We start from the raw sequence: 12,318 nt of genomic DNA on the forward strand, positions 1-12,318 counted from the left end.
AGTGGAGGAACCTGATTGGTTCTGACAAATAGCTAATACATGACATTTTCAAATACAATTGAAGTAATTTTCTCAGCTGTTGTTAATGATATTACATTATAACATCAAAGTCATAATGAAATGCCAATTGCAACCCTTTTTCCATAAGATTTTCAATGGACAGATGTCTCTATTTAAGTGAACATTCAACTGAACTACAAAAATTGTTTAAAAATAGTGGGGGAAATGGTGTCAATTTTGATTTTATGCTGAAATAATCCTTTTCTAGAATCAGCGATTACATGGACCTGACACCTGCAAATTAAGTCAATATTTGTGTTGTTACATAATACAAAAGTATGAATTTTGCATACGATGCGCCGGCATTAGGTGATAGGTGCGTGGCGGCGGGAAGCGAAGCACAGCACACATGATGGCTGTTTATATCTCCTCTTCAGTCTGGAGGTCAAATCAAAGTGAATTCTTCTCCAGCTTAAACCAGTCTTTTCTTTTTTTGCCAAGGCGTCTCGGCCCCCGGCTCAGTTAATGCACTCATGTAAAAGCTCTCTATCATTACTTGTGCCGTATCGCATTTCAAAAGCACTCCAGAGAATCCCTAGGAACAGATGAATCTTATTTCTTATGTATACCTATTCTGTATTCCCCGATGCTGTGACGGGCGGGGGTGGAGAGATTACATGAAATGTTTGTGCTTTGAAAAATTCATTAAAGACTATTTAAGTAGCTTATGCAACAGCTAGGAGTAAAAGGTGACCCTGGACCACAAAGTGATATTTTATAAACAAATTTCGGGAGGAGGACGCACAGATAATTAACATGGCCAGTTCATCATTAGTGATTACACAATTTATCCAATCAGCATAAGAGAAAACTCCTATAAATAACCAAGTACGTCCGACCTTTGTTATCTCTCGACTTTCAGCATCCCTCCGCCACCCCGACCCCGCACCTTCAACCAGTTTCTACCCCAGCATGGGGAGAAGCACTGGGAGAGCGCTTTTGAGCCGGGCTGAACTCCGGGAGTCTTGCTGAGCTCAGAGCTCTCTCCCTGGACAGCACGCCAAATATGCATAACCTTTATTTAATTATATGTAAGTGTGAACTCGTGAAACCAGTCATAAGGGTCAAGTTCTGATATATTTATGGTAGGAAATTTACAAAGTATCTTTATTTAATAACCTAATGATTTTTGGCATAAAAGAAAAATTATTTTGACCCATACAATGTATTATTGGCTATTGCTACAAATATACTCGTGCGACTCAAGACTGGATTCATGGTCCAGGGTCACAAATAGTAGTAAAAATGGTGATCTAAAATAGACACTTTCACGTATATATTTATATAAATTTTAACCTAAAATCTAAAAAAAAAGTAATATCGTTTGTCAGCTACTCAACTACTAATTAGTTAGTTTAGAGAAAGAAAATATCACGCATGCTCATTCCAGAAAAAAAATCCTTTTTGTTATTCTGGCAAAATGTTTTTGTTAAAACATAAAATTTAAACCCAAAGTAAACTCTGCTTAAAAAATGAGGATTACCTGACTAAATGTGACATCATTGAACTTTCCAGTCATCTTTAATTGGCCCCTGATTTGAGATGGCTTTTGAATTCTGTGAAAGTTCGATCAAACTCTCAACTCTACACCAGGAGAGTCACTCTTTTTTAGTGACTGTGGCAGTCCATCGTTCCTGGGGTTTGGATTTGCTTGTCCCTCAGCGGAAACGTACAAGCATCAAAGAGCCCCACCGGCCTGAGCACTCGGTGACTTCAGGGCCGAGACTGTCTATATGAATGATGCTAATAGCATCTCACCGATCTCTGAGGTGAACCAATGAAAGGATAGTGTCAGAAGTTTAAAACACTACAAAAACAATCCCCTCCAGGTTTCCCTGGGTGATTAAAATGGATGGATCCAAAAAAGAACATCGTTGCCGATCTAGTCAATGCATCCTCTGGGCAAAATGGGCTACAAAAGACTTTAAAGCATTACAAACTTTAAAGCCAGCGAAAAAGTAATTAGTTCCTCTGCCTTTGTTATTTCTCGATTATTTCAGAGGGAAATGGTGCTTTTTGTGTTTTTAATATTTCATGAACATGTACATAACAGGTACAAGAATCTGAGAATCTTGGTTTGGATCTTGGTCAAGTGTACACTAGTATGCAAAGTACATATTGGATTATCAAAGAGCTCAGTTGTCATCTTACATGACTTCATCTGGTTTATTTTCTGTTATATTTATACTGTGGTTGGATACTTTACTAAAGGATGTGAATGTAATTCAGAAGACAATTGCATCTGATCTGTTTTTAATTTTCTGCTTTGTGTCCTCTTCAAGGTTATACACATTACCGGCAGGCTGCGGATAAGAATGGCATTAACACACAGTCGTTCGGTACCCAATCAAATCATGGGCATGGTTGTGATGGCACACGCACTTCCTCCACCAACCATCAATGAGGTTCGGATCGACTGCCAGATGTTTGTTACACGGGTCAACATGGATCTCAACATCATCTACTGTGAAAACAGGTAACACTCTTTATATTATATATGATTATATAAATATGGGTAATGTTAATCTCTAAGAGGGCAACAGTTTCACACTGTATTTGCACAATCTTTAGTATAAGCCTAGTATTGTGTGCAGTTTGATTTAAGACATTTTTATCTGCCCAAAAGAATGATAAACGGTGAAAAAGAATTTCAATTTCGGCAGCTTCGAGTTAAAATATGACATTATTGTAGAACCGAAGGATCAGAGGGTGACATTGTGTTTTGCAAGAGTGGATAATCAGCCACACACTAATGTTCATGTGCAGTTCATTATGGAGCTGATAGTGATGAGTTCTGCTTAAACCCAATCCCAGAATGACCTTGTTTCAACATCTATCACTCGTTTGAAAAGCCGGCCAAGAAAAAACCCTCTTTTGTACTTACAAAACATCTGTGGTTCCACTGCTGCCCCATAAAATGAGAACATCTTAATTTGGCCTGGCTTGAAAGGAAATATCATATTAGTTTTATTAGTTTTATTTATATCTCTGGGATTGAAGTCATCCCAATGTCTGCTAAAATTTTTACCACTCCCCTGCACTTAACATATTTATGAGAGAATGGAATTGGGCCAAGTCTATAGCGGAGTTATCATCACAGCAAAAGCCTGCTTTAAAATGAAGGTGGATAGAGATCGGTTGGCTGTTTTTTTATACTGGCCATGTTCTCTGATCCGTGTAGAGAAGGACTGCACAGAGGTTAGAGTCTAATAATGTCTCAAAATGCGCCGTTAATAGTATTTGTCCGACTTAAAGGCATCTCATATGGTTTTAACCACCTGTTTTTATAAAAGTTGCTTAAAGAGTTTTTATAAAATGGGTAGTTTCTGGACTTTAAAGTGCATGGCTAAAAAATGCTGATAGGTAGAAGAATTGTTTATTGATCATAATGTTCATTTAATTCATATCACTTTTGCTGCCTTTTCAATAAAAACAATAAGGCATTGGTTTTTATCTACAGTAACATCTCTATACTGCACGGTCTCTTGTGGCCTATTTCTTTAAGTACTTTTTGAACATACTAAAACATGAACTGTCATTCTCATCTATTTGTTTAATGGTTTAATTTGAGCTTTGTAACTGTGAAAAACAAATAGCTCTGGTTTATCGAAAGAAAATTAGAAAGCCGACTGTTGGTGCTCATGAAGCATTTGAGAGCAGGTGTTTTATATGGGCAGAAATGCATTGTGACAGCTCTGACCTCACCTGTGTCAGCTTCCAAAGAGTTTTTATAAAATGGGTAGTTTCTGGACTTTAAAGTGCATGGCTGAAAAATGCTGATAGGTAGAAGAATTGTTTATTGATCATAATGTTCATTTAATTCATATCACTTTTGCTGCCTTTTCAATAAAAACAATAAGGCATTGGTTTTTATCTACAGTAACATCTCTATACTGCATCTCTAGTCTCTTGTGGCCTATTTCTTTAAGTACTTTTTGGACATACTAAAACATGAACTGTCATTCTCATCTATTTGTTTAATGGTTTAATTTGAGCTTTGTAACTGTGAAAAACAAATAGCTCTGGTTTATCGAAAGAAAATTAGAAAGCCGACTGTTGGTGCTCATGAAGCATTTGAGAGCAGGTGTTTTATATGGGCAGAAATGCATTGTGACAGCTCTGACCTCACCTGTGTCAGCTTCCGAACAGGACCAACACGGCTTAAATTAATAAAAGACACTGTGTTACACGACTACGTATAATACTCACCGCATAAATGCTCCACGGGTGTGTGTGTGTGCATTTACCAGCTGAGAAAGAGAGCGAGAGGGAGACAGAGGTGGGAAACTTAAATTAATAAAAGACACTGTGTTACACGACTACGTATAATACTCACCGCATAAATGCTCCACGGGTGTGTGTGTGTGTGTGTGCATTTACCAGCTGAGAAAGAGAGCGAGAGGGAGACAGAGGTGGGAAACGATGGCTCACAGAAGTGTGGAGAAACCCCAGGAGACTGAAGCTCTGTGCCTGAAGGCAGACTACAAGAGCCGGTCTCTGAAGAGTAGTTCAAACTGACTTTAATGAAAAACTCCCTTCACTCCTTATTGTGCTTGAAGATAGACTCCACAGCTGTGGAAAAATACACCTGCTCTAACAGCCATCGCATGTACCGTTGACAATGTTTCTTCAGGTTTCTTCCATAATGGATTCAGAGTAAATATAAAATAGATGTTTCTGTTAGTCTGTATTCATGGATATGCTGCATTTATGTCAGCAGTGATTGTCATTTTACTTGCTTGCCAACCAGCTCTAACTAGTTTTACAACTATTTCAAGCAGTATGGATTAGCACATGCCCATAAACAGCCAGCTCTGACCAGCTAGAAACTGGTTTTATCTGGATTTTACAACACAAAAACATCTTTAAAACCAGCAAATGATTGCATCCTTACTTGCAGTTGTTCCAAAATGCCTTGAAACTGAGATGATGCTTTGAAAACAATGATCACAGGTGTAATTTCACTTCTCGCCGCTTCTCCAAATGGCCAAGGTGTTTACTTCCTCCGCTGGTGAAGTTTCGCCATTAGATCCAAAGAATACAAGTTAAACACCTCCAATTCACCCTGCCCGGGTGCCGCAGATCTGCATGTCTGCTCTCTCATTCATAAAAGGCTTGTCTGTACAATAATACCCCAGTGGACTGCAAGGACTTTTCCATAAAGCAATTTCACGGGTGTAAATTACTTACTTTTATATGACAGTGACACCCTCCACCCCTCCTGCTGGAAGTGAGGCCACGCTGGGTAAAGGGTATCTGAAAGGTAGCTGCTATTATGGAAGGGATCCAAGTGATTTAACAGAACTGAAGGACAGAGGCCCTGGCGCAGAGAGAGCGAGCAAGAGAGATAGAATGAGAAAGAACCGAAGTAGAGAGGGAGAGAGAGAGTGAGAGACCGTCCTGCAGGCTTGCCCGAGGCTCCAGGAGAAGGCAGGCAGATTAAAGAGGCCGTATTCCTTTTAAAGCCTCCGAAAGCAGCCAACGAGTCCTGCACCGGAAAATAAAAAGGATACAGAAAGAGAGAGAGAGTGAGAGAGAGAAAGGGGTGGCTTCATTACCACTAAATCAATAACTCAAGCAGCCCCTCGCAGAGAGAGCGAGCAAGAGAGATAGAATGAGAAAGAACCGAAGTAGAGAGGGAGAGAGAGAGTGAGAGACCGTCCTGCAGGCTTGCCCGAGGCTCCAGGAGAAGGCAGGCAGATTAAAGAGGCCGTATTCCTTTTAAAGCCTCCGAAAGCAGCCAACGAGTCCTGCACCGGAAAATAAAAAGAAGGATACAGATAGAGAGAGAGAGTGAGAGAGAGAAAGGGGTGGCTTCATTACCACTAAATCAATAACTCAAGCAGCCCCTGATTGATTTAATGGCAGCGTAACTGAAAGGGGGTTAAAAAAGAAGCCTCACCTGTACAGACGTGGTGCCGGGCGGAGCCGAGGGGGCCAGCACATCAAATGCAATGCAGATGAGATCAGCTCATCAGGTTTAAAGGCAGAGGGGGAAAAATGTCCTAGAACTTGTAGACAGTAATGAGGGTTTAAAGGGACCGCTCTGACTCGCATGTTCACAGACGGAGGGGAAGAATCGCTCTGTATGTTTGACAAGATTTAATATACTGGAGCTGTACAATACTTTGATTCGGTTTCAATTTAATGTGCTTTATTGGCACAACAAACAGCTCTACATTTTGTATTGCCAAAGTATTTGCAACTTAGCGGTGTACAATGAAAATGGTGCAGGATATCTATTTATCTGTCTGCCACTGTGAGATTTTAAAGCATTTCAAAATATGTTAATTAAGTTGTTTTTATGGAATATTTTCCATAGCAGTTCTTTCTTTTGTCTTCAGTTCTGACATTTCAGATATGAAGTATGTTTTTGTCCAGCACTTTTGCTTACATTCCATGTATACTGAACCATAGACTCTCAGTAGCATGTAAACTTTGTTGAAGAGAGTGAAGGTGAGTCAAGGGTATGCCCACTGGCCACAGCGAACAAGTCAGATAAACAACTCTTGGCTTTTTGTCTCAATTTACTGGAGTTAGAGCTTAGTTTTACATTTATTGGTACAGAAAGCAGTCGGTGAACTAAAGTCAATTATCGGAGCCTTTGGGACAGCTTCTTAAACAATGCTATTAGTCTGTAATGATTTTAATTACTAGACTTATTCTTATATAAATCATCCTTCTCAATGGACTCTTTTTATGGAAAGGGCCATTTGTAGCTGTAATTAAACCCAGAATCTGAATTTACTACCGTGCTTGGGTTCTGACTGTTTCTGTTTTGCAGAACATTGATTAATGCAAATTCATATTATTTGAGATCGCCATTTAGCACTTCATTTAGCCAAAATTATGGCAACTGCCACAGCGTCTTCACATGAGTAGCCTTAGACAAGGACACAATTACAGAGCCTTTAGCAAACAGTCACAGCGCCCTCTGCTGGGCCTTTAAGATTAATAATGTTCAAGATGGTAATAAAGGATCTTTCCAATGAAATAATGGATAGGTTTGTGCTTTACCTGGTCACATGGAAGGCAAATATCAAGATTAATATTATTTGCTGTTGTTGTAATTAAACCTGAGTGTATGTAAAATGTTAATATATCACATTGTTCACTATATCTCCTTTTCCCTCTTCTTTTTTTCTCTTCCACCTCCTTTCCTTTCTGGTATACTATCCTCTTTCTATTCCATAGTGATGAATAAAGGTCAGTGTGTGACAAAGTATTACCGCTGGATTCAGAAAAATGGAGGTTATATCTGGATCCAGTCCAGTGCCACTATTGCAATCAACGCCAAGAACGGCAACGAGAAAAACATAATCTGGGTCAACTATGTACTCAGGTATACGAGTCTTCTACTTTGATGAAAATGCCATATCTTTAGATTTTGATTTGTCCCGTCCGGCACTGTAACAAGATGAAAGTGTTTTCTTACTTGAGAGAGTTAGTAATAGTCTGTTCTTCTGTAAGATGACGAAGGCCAAACACACTGATCTTCTCAAACTGCAGTGTGATTTCTTACTGCTTTTGGGTCTGTGTACGGGCTTAGAGATCATTAGAATGCTCTGTGGTTTGGGCCGCAGTGAATCAATCAGGATGTCTGGAACGTTCTAGAGAAGAGAATGAAGAATGTTTCACATGGCTGTGAATGATTCTCAGCTGGCAAAGTGAATTACTTGTTTCTTCTAAACGTGTCTTTTTTGTGGTTTCTTTTCTAATGGGCAGTAATCCAGAGTACAAAGACACACCCATGGATATCGCACAACTGCCTAACCTGCCAGAGAAAGCATCAGAGTCCTCAGAAACATCTGATTCTGAATCCGACTCCAAGGAGAACTCTGGTATTGTATCACTCCTCGTCCCATTTCATTGCAGTATGCCACAGAACATTACAGAATAAGTGGAAGGTCGTTGGTTTGAACCCCACAAAGCCTCGCCACAAGCTGTCCCTTGAGCAGGACACTTAAAGCCAGTTCTTCTTGCGCCGAGATTGTTATCCCTGTTCATGGAACCATTTCTGGTGACATAAGATTCTACATCTTAGATTCTTTACAAACTAGTAGTATAGTAAAGTAACACTATACACAACACACTTGAAAGTTTTCTTTTAACCAAATGCAAATGTCTCATCTGAGGGCTCTTGCTGTGTAAAATATCTTCATTTCAATAATTACTGGAGATTATGTAGGACAAGGAAATTTGGTGCTTTCGATATGTCCATAAAACTGGTGTAAATAGTCAATTAAAACTCCACAGCCAGTTGGAGATATTAATTATACATTCCAAAAGAAGATGAAGTGAGATTCCAGAGATGGTGGAGGCTGTGAGTGAACAAGGCCGGTTGACAGTCTGGGGAAAGTGCCAACATATTGGCCCCTGGGCATCTCTGCCTGCCGAGCCTTTTGCCAGCCTTCATCACAAAGGTTACAGACTGTGCCAGCCGCAGCTGGACCAAACCATGCCCTCTTCTCCTCTCACACACCCTACCTATCTCTACACCCCGCCTTCTCCTTCTGTCTTTCTGTCTCTTTATCTCTTTCTCTCTCTCCGTGTTTCTCTTCCAATGCAGACATGTTTTTCCTAAGGCCAGAATTTCCAAATCCCTGTGAGATGTATGCCTCACTGTTGTTTTCCCCCTCACTTCTAAATTCATGCACTTTAAAAAGAAAGAATTTTAATGTATTAATGATTTCTGATACATAGTTTGAGCTCACCTTGAGCTACCAAAGTCACTTGTTCTAAACAGAATTTGAGTCGACCATGACAAAACTAATTATTAATGACACATAACGTCACAAATAAGTCACCAGTGGCTAATGCTGCTGCCAAAAATAGAACATCAAAGAGCAATTTATGTCCTTAGTGTAATTGTGTCCTGTACTTAAGAAGCATTATATATCCAACTGGAGCTCTTCCAAACTTTAAATGAACACCCTACACATAAAACCCCTGATGTTTAGTGAACTATGTTTCTTCTGTGAGAAACCTTACTTTGTCTGATAAACTATGACGTGTATGGAAACCTGTCCTCTAAAACATTTTCTTTCTCCCAGAAGACAACGAAAACTCCAAGTCAGATGGTAAGGGCAATCAGTCTTCCGAGAACAGTGAAGATCCAGAGTCAGACAGTAAGAAACAGACGGGCCGGCCACCAGAGCAAGAAATGAGACGACAGGAGGAAGGAGACAGTTCCAGCAATCCAGAAAGTCAGGACAGTGATGATAGTCTGGAACCTTCTGACTGTGAAACTGACCACAAGGAGTGCCGCCTGGGTGGTTTACATATAAAGGTGGAGCGCTATGGTGACGGTGAGGTGGAGGAACTGCAGGACTCGCCCTCCTCTTGCTCCTCCTCAGAAGAAGAGGATGAGGTGGAAGATATTGTAAATAACTGCAACAGTGGAGGAGAGCTGAGCGGGCCAGCAATGAGTAAACACCAGAAGAGAAAGAAGAGGAGAAAAAAGCAGAAATGGGATGGTAGTCGGCAACGTCTCTGTCTGTCTCCCTTGGCGGCTGCTACCCCCAGCCCTGGCAGCCTGGACCCCGCCCTTGGAGACCAGCCTCCCCTCCTGCTTCCACCCTCCCCAACCAGTTCCTCTGTGCTGAAGATCAAGACTGAGATGTCAGAAACTATAAACTTCGACAACGACAGCAGCATCTGGAACTACCCACCCAACCGAGAGATCTCCCGCAACGAGTCCCCCTACAGTATGACAAAACCCCACAACACCTTCCCTTCTCCCCCGCCTGCCGGCCTGCAGGTGTCCATCCCGGACTCTGTCCTCACTCCACCTGGTGCCGAGTGTGGAGGAAGCAGCAGAAAGCCCAACTTCAATGGCAACAGTAGCAGCGGCAACAGTGCCCCTACCTCTGTGTCCAGTGCAACTCCGGGCAGCTTGGTTCCTCATTCCAGTTCCACCACCACTGACCCGCTCTCCCCACCTCTCTCGGCCTCACCACGGGACAAGCAGCAGGGTACACCCACCTCCTCTGGTTCCCTGCTCTACACCAGTGACCTGGAAGCCCTGCAGAGGTTACAAGCGGGGAACGTGGTACTTCCATTGGTGCACAGAGTCACAGGCACGCTTGCTGCCACAAGCACTGCTTCCCCGCGAGTCTACACCACTGGAACTATCCGATATGCCCCGGCAGATGTCAGCCTGGCCATGCAGGGCAACCTCCTGCCTAATGCCCACACTGCTGTGAACTTTGTGGATGGGCCCGGCTTTGGCATAGACCCCAAGACGCCCATGGAGATGCTGTACCATCACGTGCACCGACTCAACATGTCCACCCCCTTTGGGGGTGCGGTCAGCGGAGCCGGCCTCACGCAGATGCCAGCTGCTAATGTCTTCACCACAGCAGAGGGACTTTTCTCCACGCTTCCGTTTCCCGTCTACAGCAATGGCATCCACAACACACAGACTCTGGAGCGCAAGGAGGATTGAGGCAAAACATTGAGACCATATTACTGTGTTCAACTGTGTTAAAAAGACTCTTCTGAGGCAAAAGACTGTGTATCAAAGTTGGGGAAAAGTGAGATGTTCTAGCACTTTGAATTTTGAGCAATTGAGCTTGTGTAACTGAAATGAATGGTTTCTCTTCCTGTGTCTTTCTATCTCTTCGACTTTCTTCTTTCTCGCCTCCTTACACAAGTTCTTAATGACGGTTTCCCTAAACAGACTCATCTCTATTGTAAAGAGTTCCTTTTGAGCCACAGGGAATTCATAGCACTGTAGCGTATGTTTTCTCTGTGGTGAGATATTTGTCCAGAGTATGTAACATCCTCATTAGGATGTCTTAAAGGTATTAGAAAAAGAAAATCGACAAGAAAGGAGACTGTTCATGTTTCTAAAGGTATCTTGATGTAATTGAGATTGATGCTGACAAAAGGATTTTACCCTGTTTGATGTAGTTCAAAGGGTTTTATGGTTCTTTCTAAAGGGGGAATAATATTTTAGAAATAATGCTTTTTCTTCGTTTTTTATAGCTCAACATAACTTGCAAATCATGCATTTTAAAAAAGCAATTTTAGCCGGGTATTGACCTGTGAATAGAATGTTACTATAAAATCCCAGGACATGGAACAGGTCAGTGTGAGATTTTTCCAGTTCCATCTTCTGTTTGCAGATCCATGGTGCTATCCCTCACTCAGCTGGCTGATGTAGGTACTGTTCCGGAACTCCAGACAAACGGCGGCTTCAGAGCTTTTCCACAGAAAAGTCAAACCTTCAACAAACTTTTTTCTTTTTTTTTGTTTTATGTTCATCACTTACCCATGAGCACGGGGAGAGTATTTTAACTCAATCAGATTGAGTTTGGAAAGGGATACAAAAAAAATTTGTTAGTTTTATTGTTTGTTTTGATTTTTGAATTCTTTTTTATCTCTCAGTGCAACTGAGACTAATTTTGCATCATAAACTTGAAGATGAATGTTAAACTCCAACAGGCTTTGGTCAAAGCTGTTCTTAATTGTTTTGGGTTGTTTTATGTTCATCACTTACCCATGAGCACGGGGAGAGTATTTTAACTCAATCAGATTGAGTTTGGAAAGGGATACAGAAAAGTTTGTTAGTTTTATTGTTTGTTTTGATTTTTGAATTCTTTTTTATCTCTCAGTGCAACTGAGACTAATTTTGCATCATAAACTTGAAGATGAATGTTAAACTCCAACAGGCTTTGGTCAAAGCTGTTCTTAATTGTTTTGGGGATTTTTTTAATATAAATTTTTGGCTTAATTGTTTACACTCCCTCTTTAGCTTAAAGCCTGGTGTCCTTTCCTAAATCAGCTCCCCTTCATCCCTTACCCCTTAACTGTCTCTGCAAATCACATATCAAATGGAGATTGTAATAAGGACATGCATTTTCAATCAAAAAAATGTGTTTTGAAAATCCACATTCCTAATTTTTATCCACTGTTGCCAAAAAAACTTTACTCTCACAGTATGGTGTTAAAACACTGTGATTTGATGTTTAAAAAAAAACTAAAGTAATAAAACGGAAGAAAACTGTCACTTCATCCTTTGGCAGCCGTCCATCATCTATTACGCAGCGTGATAACCGTAAACTTGTACAATGTGTAAGTGTCATTGGCTGTCAGTCTCCATAGCAACTTAAGTGTGTGTTACTATATGCAGTATATACTGAGCTAATGTAGCTGTTTTGTCCTTTGTCCTCTCTGTGCTAGTCCGGGCCCGGACGGGGAAACATTGGTTCTCCTTCCAGCCCCCTTGCAGTCTTAGTGAACCAGTGGAGGTTA

The 12,318-nt window shown here is 41.1% G+C and overlaps 1 protein-coding gene across 1 annotated transcript in view; it reads left to right on the forward strand.

The window, feature by feature from the left end:
• The window catches only part of npas3 (neuronal PAS domain protein 3), a 341,558-nt gene extending 330,027 nt beyond the window's left edge, over positions 1–11,531 (forward strand). Inside the window, exons 9-14 of the mRNA XM_016274094.1 lie at positions 269–296; positions 2,343–2,536; positions 3,242–3,258; positions 7,255–7,402; positions 7,786–7,901; positions 9,114–11,531. Coding sequence (XP_016129580.1) covers positions 269–296; positions 2,343–2,536; positions 3,242–3,258; positions 7,255–7,402; positions 7,786–7,901; positions 9,114–10,507 — 1,897 coding nt within the window. The 3' untranslated portion in view covers positions 10,508–11,531. The remainder of the gene's footprint in view (positions 1–268; positions 297–2,342; positions 2,537–3,241; positions 3,259–7,254; positions 7,403–7,785; positions 7,902–9,113) is intronic.
• The last annotated feature ends 787 nt before the right edge of the window (positions 11,532–12,318 follow it).

This window comes from Sinocyclocheilus grahami, unplaced genomic scaffold (genome assembly GCF_001515645.1).
Source record: "Sinocyclocheilus grahami isolate Dianchi unplaced genomic scaffold, SAMN03320097.WGS_v1.1 scaffold84.1, whole genome shotgun sequence".
Lineage (NCBI taxonomy): Eukaryota > Metazoa > Chordata > Actinopteri > Cypriniformes > Cyprinidae > Sinocyclocheilus > Sinocyclocheilus grahami.